The 15,355-nt window shown below is 35.1% G+C and overlaps 2 protein-coding genes across 3 annotated transcripts; one reads left to right on the forward strand and one right to left on the reverse strand.

Annotated features, from left to right (window-relative positions):
• Window positions 1-1,498: 1,498 nt before the first annotated feature.
• On the reverse strand, window positions 1,499-7,542 carry LOC110718313 (TOM1-like protein 1). 2 transcript variants are annotated; one of them, XM_021897156.1, is made up of 4 exons: window positions 7,388-7,542; window positions 6,261-6,884; window positions 4,539-4,775; window positions 1,499-2,251 (listed from the first exon to the last, which is right to left on the reverse strand). In XM_021897156.1, exons 2-4 carry the CDS (start codon window positions 6,780-6,782, stop codon window positions 1,829-1,831), a joined length of 1,182 nt encoding a protein of 393 aa, XP_021752848.1. In that variant the 5' UTR covers window positions 6,783-6,884; window positions 7,388-7,542; the 3' UTR covers window positions 1,499-1,828. The 2 variants fall into 2 exon arrangements, with proteins under 2 accessions (XP_021752848.1, XP_021752849.1); XM_021897157.1 differs by having other exon boundaries at window positions 6,261-6,823; window positions 7,388-7,534.
• A 2,540-nt stretch (window positions 7,543-10,082) lies between these two features.
• LOC110717388 (peptidyl-tRNA hydrolase 2, mitochondrial-like) lies at window positions 10,083-15,054 on the forward strand. The gene is made up of 8 exons (XM_021896073.1): window positions 10,083-10,519; window positions 11,424-11,693; window positions 11,816-11,874; window positions 12,371-12,430; window positions 12,519-12,588; window positions 13,796-13,865; window positions 14,401-14,427; window positions 14,533-15,054. Exons 2-8 carry the CDS (start codon window positions 11,481-11,483, stop codon window positions 14,580-14,582), a joined length of 549 nt encoding a protein of 182 aa, XP_021751765.1. The 5' UTR covers window positions 10,083-10,519; window positions 11,424-11,480; the 3' UTR covers window positions 14,583-15,054.
• The last annotated feature ends 301 nt before the right edge of the window (window positions 15,055-15,355 follow it).

Here is a 15,355-nt window from a genome sequence, read left to right on the forward strand (position 1 = left end):
GTGATTTATCCCCGTCCCGTGATCATAGTTAGGAGTATTTTTGGCTCTTTAGAGCCAATTTTATTACTAATATGCGTTTTCTAGTGTTTTCGTAGTTGTGGTATTATTCTACAGGAAACTGCAGATTTGGAACATTTTCCGGCATTTAATGGAGCCACCGCGAGCATTGGAGTTGAAACGTATTTATATGATCGTGTTTAGAAGCCCAAGACCGTAATTGATGATTCAATCCGGTGATTAAGGGCTCAATGAGGAAATTTGGAGCTTGGGCAATTCGATCCAAGAAGGATGACGAATTGGGTTAAGGTAACGAGGCCCAAAGGACGAAGAAGTGTAAGCCCAAGTATCCGCCCGACCGGGCAGTGCTCGCCCTGAGGCGCGCCCGGCCAGGCGAGAGGAGAAGGTCCGGGCACGCTTCGCCCGGATGCGCGCCCGACCGGGCGCGAGGAAGCTTTAAAAGAATAAAAAAAGGCGCGCCCGACGGGGCGCGTGTTTCTAAAGGGTTTAATGATTTATTTTGTTTTATCTTTTTAGTTTAATATAAATACGCTTTTGTGAAGCGAGTTTGGGACACTTTTTTTTTCTCTCTCTCTCTCTTTATCTCTCTCTACATTTCTCATTAGTTTTATTTCTTAGTTTTTAGTTTTAAATTTTTAGTTAATACTCTTGATCCCCCTTGACACTTTTAGTTTATGCAATTCTTTACTTCCGTCTACTTTGGTAACGATTTCTTCCCTTTTTATTTTCAGTAATTTAATTGCTTTGATTTAATTATGCTTTCTTTAATTGCCTTGCTTAGTTTAGATTTAATTATGCACGAGTAGTTTAATTCTAGGGTTTGTGGGGATCCATGAATAATACGAAGGGGTAATTTAATATTGTTTATTATTGATGATTGATTAATTTCCTATTGATTAATTTAATGCTATGCAATTAGATTAGGCCTGGTTTAATTGTATGAGTCTAGCAATATTGATTCGAGAGATGAGAATTGATGTTTAAGCTTAGTTTCAATAGGCATGTTAATCTATTAATGGTTAGGTCGAGATTCGAGAGATGAGATTTAATACCAGTAGATTAATTATGTGATTATAATACGTAGCGACAGCCCTTTATAATTTGATTAATTTATGCATTGATAATTGATCGTATGTTTTACTCTGGAGTATTATTTATTGGTGAACCTATACTCTAGAGCTTTTTATTATTGATTATTCTTCTAGTTTATTTGCTTAGTTTTATTATTAGTTCAATTCATACAAATACAAATTGGTTACCTGATAATTTAGATTATAATTGTTGGATAGGAATAGAAGAACATTGCTTCCCTATAGATTCGACCCTACTTCCCTATCTACTTTAGTTAGAGGATTTAGGAATTATTTTTAATTAGGTGATACGACTAGATCCTGTCAGGTTCATATACTCGTACAGAAGTCACTATGATAGAAGATGATGGGTATTCCTTAATTCAACGTAGATCAATGGAATATAATGGTAGGCTAAAGCAAAATAATATGTTTACCCTTTAGGCCCGGAGGCCAGAATGACAACATGCTTTAACTATTTTCCATGCTTAAACAACAAGCCGACCAATGGAACAATAATCAAGTAAACACAAGCACAGCTCCTAGATAATTCAAGATTACTGGAACTAAAAATCCAAGAATCTGAGAAGAATCTACTTACAAAGGAGCGGCCAGACACAATGAAAATGTTATCAATCCTTATAAAATTCACATTCATTTCCTTTAGCCTCAAACACATATCCAGGCATCAAACACATATATATCACACCAGACAGCCACTCATATATGTATATGTAAAGTCAGAAGGAAATGAGATCATCTTTTGCTGAATCCGGTTTCTTTGGCTCAATACCAGAATTTGTCGGGGTGCCAGATTTCGACCCAAAGATCATCTCGTCAAGATCATCCATCATGTCATCATGCAGCCCTCCATGAGAATTTCCTCGGGATCCTGATGGTTTCCTTACAAGCGAATCTTCTTTCCCAGCCCGTGGAGACTCCTCAGGCTCAACAGCAACAGGAATCATGGCTGGTTCTGGTGCTGATGGGACAGTAGAGGGCTTTTCCATATCATCATATTTGGAGATGACTTTCTGGATCTCATCGTTTACATTTAGGGCCTCAAAAAGAAGAGCCTCATCATCACCAGCAGTCTCAATGATTCTCTGAATAGTGAATTGGGACTGGCGACACTGTTGTACCAGCGTTGTAGTCAAGTCATCCTGCCAAAGGGAAGAAACAACTTAAGTCAAGCACATCAGAGCAAGTGCATCAGTTTAAAATGTAAAAAAAAAATCCACCAAGGAATACCAAGTAACAGAAGCAGTGAGTATAAAATCCAATTGCCCGACATGAAGATGGTACAAAATGGTTAAGCTGAAAATTACTTGCTAACACATATCATAAGCAATACTGAGAAGTGATAAAATTAATCTTTATACCAATATGCAAAACTAAAAAGAAATTCAATCTGAATTCAGAAGGCCTTGAGGTCCTTGTACAGACTCCCATGAATTTTACCTAATCAGCCATGAATTTTAATAGTCGTATGCAGACTCCCATGAATTTTACCTAATCAGCCATGCAGCAGACCAGGCATTCTGGTTCAGAAGGGCATGAAAAATTGCTACATATTGAGTGCAGGGAAGAGACAAAAAACCTTTAGAGCAACACAATCTAATTATAGAATGCAAATGGCGTTGTCAATTGTCATGATTCTGGAGTCCGGAAAGGTAATAATTAGTCAAATATTAGTGTTGCTGAGGGATGAACAATGGAGGAACATAATATCTGTGGCATATCTCAATAGGATTTTTTATTTAAAACAAAAGGCCTGAGGAAATTTGTCAGCTGTCAAGGCAATGACAATGAATGTGGATTCTGGACAATCAAATTCACATACTATGATATGAGATGGGACCGTGGGAAGCCTAGAATTAAATCCTAGATGGTCATGCTCATTGGGATGCATCACAACAAAGTGTATCAAAGACTTTGCAACTAGTCAGAGTCTCGGAGAATGCGGTTCCTAGAGAGACCCAAATAGTAGTCAGTTGGGAAACTTCAAATCTGCTATGGATATTGACAGCTAAATATTGTACCAAGTAATCAATACTGATAATAATGCTGAGAGCTGTAACCAGGTGCCCGACGTAGAGCGATTGAAATTTGGAAGAAGAGCTAGTTGGCTCTAGTTAAACCGAAAGCTGGATCTAGTTCTACCGAAAACATGTCACAGCTTGCGATTCTACCATTATAGAGCCAACAAAAGCAATCTTCAATTCTTCATACTCACAGAAAAGGAGTCTAAACTCTAAAACAATCTGAACAAATGGTACAGGGAAACCTTACAAACTAACATTTTTCAAAAGCATCACTATGAACATATTGACCTTTGACACCTCCTGATCTGCACGGAGCATAATCTCAGATACTGGGACAGCAAAAAAAGGAAGTGGGTGGCTGGTTCAAACATAGGTCAGCTAGCCTGATTGCTGGATTCCTCAACAAATTCTAGTTTTTCAATCAATTGGCAAAGTCTTGCAACAATTCCGTATTCTTAACTATATGGTCTAAGCAAGATCACATCACATGCAAATGGCTTGATTCAAAAGTTATACAAACCCTGTTCAGTTGTGTAATAAGCCAGTCCTGAACCGCCTTAACCACTTTGTTCTCTTTACTCTTGCCTAAATTCTTCCTCTATGAACCTCCACAATGCCTCTGTGACCAACACTACCTTCTCTCAGATCAACCACAAGGCCCACAACGCTAGAATGATCCAGCCTAACTACAGCAACCCAAAGGTACAAGAGTGGTGGGGATGCACAATAGACTGGAAACCTAAAAACACTGGTTTGGAAACACAACTGGATCGCAACTTCACTAAAAATTTCACAATTTTAGGTCTTACAATCAAACATCTATACTCTTCTGCCATAAAAATCTGAAGTGGCCAAAATGCAAAATGAATTTCAAAGAAGATTCTTCAATGCTAACATATAGTCATCACAGCAATTAACTGCCCAAGCTATATAATATTGCTCACCAAAATGTAATCATCTTCAAGAAGGGGAAAGAATAAGAAACAGGCACAAGGTATATAGAGTACTAAAATAGCGTATACTCAAATCTCTAGCAACAGAGCAGTGTAGATGAATCATAGACTAGTAAGGAATCTTGGGTAGCTCAGCTGATAGCCTGTTAGAGCTATCTCACCTTTACTGCTGACTACAGTATAAGCATGGCAGGATGTCCAACAAGGGTACAACCAAATGTCAGGGATTATAAATCCATCAAATCAATTGACTGGAATAAATAAAAAAAATTTAAATATAACAATCATGCAAAGTAGGTGAGGCAGTATATACTGAGTATGCATAGGATCCCCAAGCATATTATGCTTCTAATGAAATCTAACACAAGCTTCGTCTCTAAAGGTACATCGAATGATCCTAAAAAAAGTCAATATTCTATGATTTTAGAGGGAGCAAGAGTAACAGAAATTACCTGCAGCACATCTTGTTGAGGAGAAGATGATAAAACAGTAGAAAGAAGTTCAATACAGTTCCGTGCTACATCAAATGCTTCTTTTGTGTCTTCAGCTGAGAAGGTTTGTACAGGAACATCACGTTGTGCAAGAGTTGCATTCAATTCTGCTTCAGAGACGGAGCGTGGAGGGGTAAATAAAGGTGCCAAACTCTCATCATCACGCCCTGGGAACCGGATTCCTCTCGACTTCAAGCTCTTTTAAGCAAAGAATAAAACGTTAGAATGAAAGAGTAGGGTAATATATTACTATAGGTTCATTTATATATTCCAATCTTAAGCAATACAACTATGTTAAGTCTGCATTCCAAAGGAAATATGCCAAAAACTTATGTTTATCTAATCAACAGAACTGCCATGAACTTCCATAACAAGTTAGAAAAAGAGAGTCAAGCAAAAATTAGTATAAGAAAAAGGAGAAAACCTTAAATCATTCTAATTCAGGAGCATTCCTAAGAAAGATTGGATCATTTGAATGATATACTTTTGATGTGCATACAGGAAAGTACAAAGTAAAGAGGTTATAAAAGTTTTTGCATTTCAGGAAGTTTAATAAAAAACTGTGGTATATAGCCCTTTATAAATACTGAAAATTGCGTATGACTTTCAATTATAAAAAATAGTTACACATGAACTTCCAACCTAAATAATATACTGTCTACTTAACATAAGTGAAACACATTATTAAACTACATGTTTTGATGCAGTCTTAAGACTTCAACATATGCTTCCCCCTTCCCTGTGAAGCTAAAACACGGATGGAGGAAACGCCTGATTATAAGGCTTATCAACTTATATAGGGTGAGTGTCTAATAAGAGATGACCATAGCATGTGTAACACCTGAATTTTACACTATGTTTAGATAGAGAGAAATGGAGGGAAAGGAGGAGAAGAGAAAAGAAAAGATGCATCATCCTTTGTTTGGATACCTAATGTAAGGAGAGAAGGGAAGTAAATTGGAAGGATCCATTTTCCTTCCCCTTTAAATAAACCAAATCCTTCCATTGTTGGAGAGATTTGGAGGGAAAATGGAAGGTAACCTCCTCCCTCCCCTCACCTCCCTTTCCCCTCCCTCTTTTTCCTTCCCCTCTCTTTCCCTTCATTAGTGTTATCCAAACATAGTGACAGTATGTTCGGAAAAAGAAAGGGGAAGGAAAAGAAGGGGAGGGAGGAGAAGAGGAGGGGAGAGAAGAATGGCGAGTTTTCCTTCCAAATCTCTCCATTGTTGGAGGGATCAATTTCCTACAATTTAATCCCTTTATTTCCCTCCTTTCCAATTCCCTTCCTTCCTCATTTGTTATCCAAATGAAGAATACCCCATCTCTCCATTTCCCTTCCCTTCCCTCCATTTCCTTCATCCAAACACACCGTTAATCTCAGTCTAAACAAATAAATACTCCATACTTGGATAAGGTCACAAAGAGGGACCGGGGGAGTGTCCAATCTTTTCCCCCATCATTCTACATCTTGAGTTATTGAGTTATATTCTCAAAAAAGAAAAAAAAAAAATCAAATAATAAAATCCACATTCACTCCAATTACTCCGTAATAATTTGAGAACTTCTTTATTTTTTGACAAGCAGAAGACTGAAACATGATAAAATGTATTTTCATTCTGGTAAAAAGCGGGGGGAAAAAAAAAGAAAAGGAAGATGGATATGCAAATTAAAATATGGACATACCTTGTATGTTTCTTCAAATACAGGCAAGTATCTAAGCTCATTTGTGGACTCCCCCCAGGATTCGATTAGCATAAGTGCCTTGTTCCTGTTCATAACAACAGTTTGAGGGTCATCAATCAACTTCACCATCTCATCAAGAACCCTTTCTGATGCCACCTCAGAGAATGCCTTTTCACAGTTCTTAACAATAGTTTCGAGCAACACCATAGCCAAATACTGAATCCTAGGGGTCTTTAACATAATCCGCTTCTTTATTCCTCGAATCAAATCAACACTATTAACTCTCTCTTGATTAACCATGTCACATATCTCAAGATTCGTAGCCCAATCTGGCTCCTCAAGAGTCTCAGCAGTTGCTTCCTCGACAATTTTATCAGCCTGATTTGTTCCCCCTTGGAATAGTTCCTTCATCTTGAAGCTCATCGAGCTCACACCCTCGCTCATCTTCTTACCAACCTCAGTACCGCCGATCCTTAGACGCTCACCCAATGAAGTAACTTTCTCCATCAAGTTATCACTCATCTTTACAACCCCAAATACGACAACCAACTTCAAGGTTTAACCTAACAACACCACTGGTTATCAGAACACAGCACTGGCGTCGACAACAACGACAAATTACCCCTAAATATGCAAAATCAGCAAAAACGGCAATCAATAGAAAATTCCAAGTCAATTTAAAACTCGTCAAGCACATTATAATCTGGAAAAAAAATGCTACAAAAATAGGGTTTTTCAAAGTCACAAATGAACCCAAATTATAAAATTCCACCAAATTTTATCAAAATTTCAACACGGAAACAAAGGAACAAAGAAGATTCAAAGTTGAAAGACCTAGAAAAAGTCCAAACACAAAAAAACAAGAATTGATCAAGAATTTATTAAAAAGACAACGAAATCATCAAATTAGGTACAAAAATCCAACACAAAACTCAACTAAAATACAGCACTAATTCGAACAAATAATTAGCTAAAACACAGTCTAAAATTAGTAAAATCCAACGAAATTGAAGTAATAATACGGTCAAATTAAAGTTGACTAAGCAGATCGAACAGCATACAGGGAAAATGCATCTTTAATTTGCAGAAATATAGCAAAAAAAATAAAGAAAATTGGATAATCTTACCTTGGAAATGAAGGTGGATGATGAAGAACAAGAAACTCGGAGGAGAGAGAAAAAGGGGAGAAAATGTTGCGATAATTAGAAGAATACGACGATGATGAGATCGAAGGTTCTTCCGATGATATTTTTAATTTTCAGTACTTGGTAAAGTACTTGCTTCTTTTCTAGTCTAGTGTGTCGTCATTCGTTCCTTTTTATGCGTTACCTACTTTACCCTTTCTCTAACAACTAAATTTCACATACTAGTACATTCTTGGATTTTTTTGGCAATTTTTATTGTACAATTGGTTGTATTCCGTATTGTGTATGTAGGCTATAGAGTTTTTGATTTTTTTTTTATGTTGTTGATTTATGTTTTTCTTTTGAGGAATAAGTAGTATTTCCTTCATTTTATAAAGTTATTATCATTTATTATGGACTAATATATTGATGAAATGAAATGAATAAAAATAATAGTAAGTAAATATAAATTGCTTGTGAAATTTGCAAATGAAAAAACACTCATGTAAAATGAGATCTAATTTTTTTTTTTTTTTTGGTACTTAACTTTATTGTTGAACATATTATATATGTAGTGAAAGTTAATTACTCATGTGTATATATATAATACTATAATACTATATCCATCACATGATATTGCTCTTTGGATATATCATACAATATTATGTTTTTCACCAAGCTAAGGCCTTGTTTAGTTCAACTTATTTTTACTTGAAAATAAGTTCAGATTAGATCAGATTAGAAAAAATATGTTCAGATCAAATTATCGTTTTATGTGCAATTTTTTATCTCTAAACATCTTTAATTTCGTAATAAAAAAAATTATGAAAATTACATATTAATAAAATACACATTATTACGAATCTAACAAGATCTCACTTGATATATTTTTTCCTTACAGATTATCGTACACTTAATGTCAAAGTTTGGTCAAATCAGACAATAAGATCAGACCGGATCAAATCAGTTTAGATAAGCAAAAATAAGGTGAACTAAACAGGGCCTAAGTTTGATATAGTGGAAAGGAGAGCACCTTCCAACTATGAGGTTGGAGGTACAATCCCCACTAGTGACAATTATTTGGGGGTTAGGATTCCCTTACCTACCCTCCACTCTCCCAAATTATCTAGCCCACAAACCCAGATTGGGTTGACCAGTGAAGGGTTCCGATCTGGTAAGAACCTTCATCTTACTTACTTTAAAAAAAAAAAAAAAAAAAAAACCCATATTATGCTTTTTAATACTTCCTTCGTTTCTTTATACTTGCAAACACACTTTTTACATTATCGAAGAAAAAAGTGGGGATTATATGATTTGATATACTTAAAATGAGGGTGAGAGATGGTTAGGAGTATAATTTAGTTGGTCATGAGATTAAAATAAGGGAAATAGTACAACTTTTAACAAAAAAAACTTTCTAATTACAGAGTGTTGCAAGTATTGTCACATTTCCATTTTAGGGAAGTGTTGCAAGTATAAAAAAACGAAGGAAGTATGATTATATTGTAGGATGTCAAATTTAAAGTATGCTTTTTGAAAGTTTTACACAATTATATTTTTCTTTAATCTGTATTGTAGGATGTCAAATTATAAGATACTGAGTATATAATTAGATGTAATAAACTAATAACAACAAGTTAATTAGTGAAAATAACACTACAAATAAGTGATACTCATGCATTAAAAAAAATTAAAGGAAAATTTTGCACTAACAAACTAGTAACATACTACTTCCTCCATTCCCTTTTGTTTTTGACGTTTAAAATTATGCGTTTTTAATAAGGAAATGTGTAAAGTTGAGGTATATTGACATTAATTCAATGATTGAAAGTACAATTCTATCTAGATAAAAAAAAATAAAAAAATTGTACAAGTGGGGTGACGAAAATAGAAGATCAGAGAGAGGGGATGGAAAAAGTAATAATGAGTATTGAAAACCCATTAAAATACTACAAATAGTACAAATGCACATGGAAATTTGAAGACAATTGAGTTTTTAAATTGTAAAACAAGAGTAATTTTGTACAAAATTTGTCTTAAAAAAAGTCCTAAATGTTAAAAATACTCGTAAAAAGGAACTTAAATGAAAACGTAAAAAACTAAAGGGAATGAAGGGAGTAACATAAACGCAGTGGAAATTCTTAGACATATTAACTCTTTAAGCTAAGCCACATGAACTCGAGGGAGCCCTACTTCCTCAACATAAGAAACATGGGTGTTCCTCAAAATGGCATAGTTCGTTATAAATTAGAGGAATTATATGGTTTTTTTTTATTATTTTGTTTCATATTAATTTTTTGATGTTTCCTTATGCTTCTCGCCCCCATCTAATTCTTCATCCTCATCTTCTTTGTGCTTTCCTCCTCCTCTATAGAAGTGGATCGTGAAAAATCACTTTCACCACCATATATTCAGCCGGTGATTAAATGAAATCCCTAACCAAAAAGGGAGAAAAGAAGGGGATCATTAGCCCTTACGAGGAAGGGTTGCATTCTTCCATTGAAGCCCCTTGAAGTTCTTTGATTTCTCCATCTATTGAAGTTATTCCATTTTCGGTTGAAGTTCTTCGGTGCTCTATTAAAACTTTATGTTATTGTTTGTAAATATAAACATTTGTAGAAAAAAATTACAACATTAACCCAAGTTATTGACAACTTGTATTTTCTCTATGAACACATAGTTAATCTCACAATGATTATTACTTATATTAATAAGAGGATACATTGTACATGAGTACATAACTGATAATATCACTTGAACAATAATTTTTTCAAACTTGTTCAACTCCAAACACTGCTAATGTACAACACACTTGCCCCCCTTTCTCTTAACATGCGACTAAAATATTGAATATAAATAAAAAAAAAATAAAAAAAAAAATTCGGATCCAAGCCGATACGGGTAAGCGGGCAAGTCAAAAATCTTGAAATGGTTTTTGGGTTTGCAGTCTCTCTAAAACCACCATTATTCTCTGCAGCAGTAAAAACCCCTTTATCTCTCCTAAAACCACCATTTTCTCTCTCTCCTCATCTTCAGCTGCCCACAAACATTCAGGGCAGCATGCTGATGATCATTTGATCTTGCAATTCTTCTTCATTCTTTCGATTGAATTTGATGATGACGATATTTTTTTAGGTACTAATTCTTTTTCGAATCATATTTTACTGTTGCAAAATTTTAGTTATTCGTACTCATTCGTAATTTTTCAATTGTTTTTTCGATTTTTGCTTTGTTATTAATCATATTTTACTAGTATTGATTTTTGCCCTTTTCTAATAATTTATTATATATTTGGATTGCGTTAGTTTTAATAAATTCAATAATTAGCTATTGGGTAAATTGAATGGTTAGATATATTTTTTGCTAATATTTTTGGGTGAATGATGGTCAAATATGCTTGCTTTAGCTATATATGTGGTTTTTAGCATATTGAGTTGCTTATTCAGCAGTATACAAATGTGTCAAATTAGAGACTGCAGCAGTATACAAACTTATCAAATTAAAGATGGGTGGCCCTTTTCGATGTCGGTGATTCGTGGGCGTTTGAAGGAGTGATTGAATACCCAAATGTAGTTGATGTATTGTTAGTAGTGAAGTGTTTGGGTACCTAGGTGAAATATTTTATACAAACTCGGTGTACCGTGAACCCAAATAACCCAAATTTAGTTTTTGCTCTTCATTTGATCGTGCACCCGCGTGTATATAACTATATCTCTAGGTAGGCTAAACCATGTCATAAGGGAATTATTGTAGATATCTCCATAGTTATATATTGGATATTAAATTCTTGTCACACGGCTGTATCTTGTCTCGTTTGTTTAATTGTATTGATTGTCAAGGTCGTAGGGAGCTAGTGACAACTGACAAGTAGTTGTTTTTTGTTATTAAAATTTAAAAATGGACCTCATCCTCAGGCGATGAAATGCTTTTCATTGCATTTCCTTCCTTTTGATGTATTTGGTTTCTTAATCCAAGCGCATATGCTGATTATGAATGTTGGAATTATTGCTGTATATAATTAACTTATCTGATTTTATAGGTTATTATTGACTGGTTATAAGATTTAAGGTGCTGCTGGGAGTATTGTTTCGGCCTCATGATGATGGCTCTGACATGGCTAAGTGCAATTCTAGTCGGAGCAGGGTGTCTTGCATTGGGATACTACTTTGGTGCGCGTCATCCTGCTCGTTTATTTGATTCTTCTACTGCACCTAAAGCTAGCGTTACCAAAAGTGGAGGCAAGAAAAATCGTGCTCAAGAGTCCCTTGAGATTGAGAAGCTTGCTGACGTTCTTGAAGATTTTAAAATGGTGCATTGCCCTTTCTACTCTTTCCTTTCGTGAGAGATAGTTGCAGCATAAGCAATTTGAGTATAAAGTCAATATGAAGTCCATGAAGAACTGATAGTCTTTTTGTTTGTATTTTCCAAAAGGTATTGGTTGTGAGGAATGACTTGAAGATGGGTAAAGGAAAGATTGCTGCCCAGTGCAGGTAGTGGCTCACTGGCTCCACATCTCTAATCTTGTGATCTGTAATTTTATTGCTATTATTCTTTATATGTTTATTGGAACATTTCTTCATTAAGAATTGTAAAGGTGTGATAGATTGTTGATTTAGTTCACTCCTGTCAGGTTCTGTTTTGTGCCACAAACTTACTTTGTTAATTGTTGCATCCCCTTAGATTTATTTTTATTCAATCCTTTTGTATTATGCCATTCATATGTTTGTTTGAATACTCTGCAATCACACGACTATCTGGTTCTTTTTATTAAAGCTGCTGTCTGTTCATGCCTCTCTGTGGCATATTATCCAGTCCAGTCCAGTCCTTAGAACCGTCACATTGTGTCATTTTCTTGTGTATGTGTTTTTTTTTTTTTTTTTTTTTTTGCCTTCTATGTGTTAAGTTCATGCATTGGAGTTACAGGATTGCTCCTTTATTAACTTAGTTTTTCAGTGGTTTAATATTGTGTTTTAATCTTCTGAGCAGTCATGCAACATTGGGTCTCTACAAAAAGCTTCTTAATCGAGCCCCAAAAGCATTAAACAGGTGAGTTCAACTGTGAAGTTTCTTTGTTGATATTATTTCCTATTTTATATTCATGTACTATACTTAGCGTTATCATACCTTTGTGCAGGTGGGAGATGTGTGGGCAGGTTAAAGTAGTTGTCAAGATTGAAAGCGAGGAAGACTTGCTTAACTTACAGGTGAGAATGGTTCAATAGCTTTCGTAGGTTAAGAAGTTCTAATATTTTGGTATCTGTTATTCTGTTATTGCCATTTATCTTGGTATCTGCTAGATGTCTCAGGAACCTTTCCTTCCTCCCCCTTTCTATATCCTATATACATAGAAGCATCAAGCACTTCTTTTACTAGGAAAGAGAAAATCTCAATCACAGCCTTATCTTATACACATCCTAAAGGCTATATCTTGCATAATTCCTTTTTCCAGATGGAATTTGTATTACCCTTCTTTGGTAGTTTTTTAGTTTCCCCTTTGTTTTATCGATCCTATTTCGTCCCCCCAGTTATATTAGTAAAGCTGGGCCTTGCTTGATTTCTGAGAGCTACTGTTCTTTTTCCTGCATTTTTTAGTACTCGTCAGTTTCTTTTGTCTTAAGACTCTGTTCAATCCATGTTGCTTTCCTCACTGTAATTCCCTGCTGATTAGAAGTCATCTTATCTTGTATGGTTATAACACTGAATTTTGTACTGGAGTCACTACCATTGACAGTTATAGTGTCCCTATATAAATGCCCATGTGTTGACATGATGTTTTCTGTGGTAGCTATGAACTTCTTGTTGCACTTGTTCTGCTGATTATTTGCGTTATCATAGTCACATTTAGTTATCCTAAGATTCCTAACGCCATGTTAACTACAATGGAAAAATGGAAAGCAGAAAATTAAAGGCCTAATTATCCAAATTCGCTTCTTTCATTATCTCATTCTCTTCCTCAATACAAAATTTTGACTTTTTTGGGACCTATAGTCTCTGGTCCTGCTGTGCTAAGCCTTTTCTTTCTAATGTCTTTAGCTTTTTATTTAATCTTCAGATATTTGTGGCGTTGATATTCTGATTTCTGCCACAGTTGTGCAATATTTTTTTGTAAGAAGGAATATATATCTATTGCTACTTAATTCAAGTACTTATTGCTGGTTGACTACTGACTTAAGCCATTATTTGATTTTGAGTGGTGCATACTTCAGTAATAAATTTTGATTTCATCAGTGCTATGCTCTTAAGCTTTTTGTTATGGAAACCTACCTATCTTTTCATTTTATATGAATTTTTTCTTTTTCCTCTTTTCTTTTCTCTTATCCTTTTTTTTTGCATGCTAAATGAAAAGTGTTCTTCTGAACTATTCCTTACCTTGTTGTTTTTCTGATCATGGTATCTTTCTTCTATTTGCAGGGAAGGGCGAAGTCAATTCATATACCTACACATATTGTAATAGATGCTGGAAGAACTCAAATAGCTCCAAGTATGATGCTGAATCAAATTCTGTCAAAATTTCTAGCATTTATAGTTGTATACACTGTACATAAGTTCCTTTTTTTGATGAAATGTCCCACTTTTCTTATGGGCATGTTTTGTTTAATGAGCTTATTTTCTTCCAAGCCTCTTGGATTTTAACCGTGGTCAAACAATGATTTACCTACAGTACCCACCTAGTGCAGCTTAGCTGTATTTGCATTAGAGAAGCTGCTAAGATGAACTTAAACCTGAAACTACAAGAATTTTTGGAAACCTCATTATTCCTAATTAGTGTGCATGTAGGCTGTGTGTGTGTTGAGTTTGTGTTTTAACAATTACCACTTAGGGGAATATAAATGAATCTCCGGAAGAATAGTAATGAATACTTAAGTGGCTTTACTCTCCATCTTGGATTCAGCCCAGGCATACTATCTTCATATCTTATCAAATAAAACTGCAGATGTTTTTTTTTTAAAAAAAATAAAATAAAATTCCTGGCTACTTCTCTAATGTTTTTCAATGCTGTCTTTCTTATCCTGCAGATTCGCGAACAGTCATGGCTGTTCTTGGTATGTACCCGCTTTTGTGCAGTCCTTTGATTTTCACCTACTCCCTGTTTTAATATTTTAGTATGACCTCCAAGACCACTTGTCTAAATAATATTGCTATTGCAGGACCGGCCGACATGGTTGATGATGTGACTGGAGGATTGAAGCTTCTGTAATTGGTTGCTTTACTGAAGTTGGTTGCCATTTAGGCCTAGCGACAAGGACATGCCTTATATTCTGATATCTGAAAACAGAGACCTCAAAATCTCAAATAGCAGGAGCGGCAATTGAACCACGCTGAAAGTACTGCCACTGAGTTATTACTGAATGGGGGCCGATTTCTTTTCATTTCAATCATTTTAATGGATGAATACTAGGTTGATCCTTTTGTTGGCTTCTTAATATGGCAATAGTGATTTTATCTGGATAAGATGTTTCTTCTACCTTCGCATTTTTTTTCTTCTACTAATAGATTGCTGATGTTGCGGAGAATCATCATGTTGCGGACAATGTATTTTATCATTTCATGTATTGCTTTGATTATTGTCGCTGTATCGGTTTTACTTGGGAAGGTGATCCTTTATAGTGAGGATTTTGAATATCAATAGTTAGAGGAAGAATGGCCATATGCCCATATTTGAGAGTTTTCATTTGAACTTTTTCTTATTAAGGTTAACCCATCTTCTCTTCACCACTCTTATCTAAATCTAATACTCCCTCGTGACTCAAATTGTGTCCCAAAAGAGTACTGTTACCATTTTTCCATACTACTCGATTTTCAAAATTACTTTTTAAGCTCAAACCTCTCTTTAAATCCTCTTTCAACCAAATACTCCCATTAAAATATTGACCGGCTAAACTTCTGTTCATGCCACGAACCCCTCTTCTAGGCTTTTAGCCAAAATCTCTGTATCTCTGTCAATCAATAATGTCTTTGTATTTTCAAGCA

This window comes from Chenopodium quinoa, unplaced genomic scaffold (assembly GCF_001683475.1).
Source record: "Chenopodium quinoa cultivar QQ74 unplaced genomic scaffold, ASM168347v1, whole genome shotgun sequence".
NCBI lineage: Eukaryota > Viridiplantae > Streptophyta > Magnoliopsida > Caryophyllales > Amaranthaceae > Chenopodium > Chenopodium quinoa.

Coding starts and splice junctions, on each gene's coding strand:
- LOC110718313 (XM_021897156.1), bottom strand. CDS start 6,782: ATGAGTGATAACTTGATGGAGAAAGTTACTTCATTGGGTGAGCGTCTA. Junction 4,776..6,260: donor TATTTGAAGAAACATACAAG/GTATGTCCATAT, acceptor TTTGCTTAAAAG/AGCTTGAAGTCGAGAGGAAT. Junction 2,252..4,538: donor CTCAACAAGATGTGCTGCAG/GTAATTTCTGTT, acceptor TCCCTTTGGCAG/GATGACTTGACTACAACGCT.
- LOC110717388 (XM_021896073.1), top strand. CDS start 11,481: ATGATGATGGCTCTGACATGGCTAAGTGCAATTCTAGTCGGAGCAGGG. Junction 12,431..12,518: donor GCCCCAAAAGCATTAAACAG/GTGAGTTCAACT, acceptor ACCTTTGTGCAG/GTGGGAGATGTGTGGGCAGG. Junction 12,589..13,795: donor AAGACTTGCTTAACTTACAG/GTGAGAATGGTT, acceptor TTCTATTTGCAG/GGAAGGGCGAAGTCAATTCA.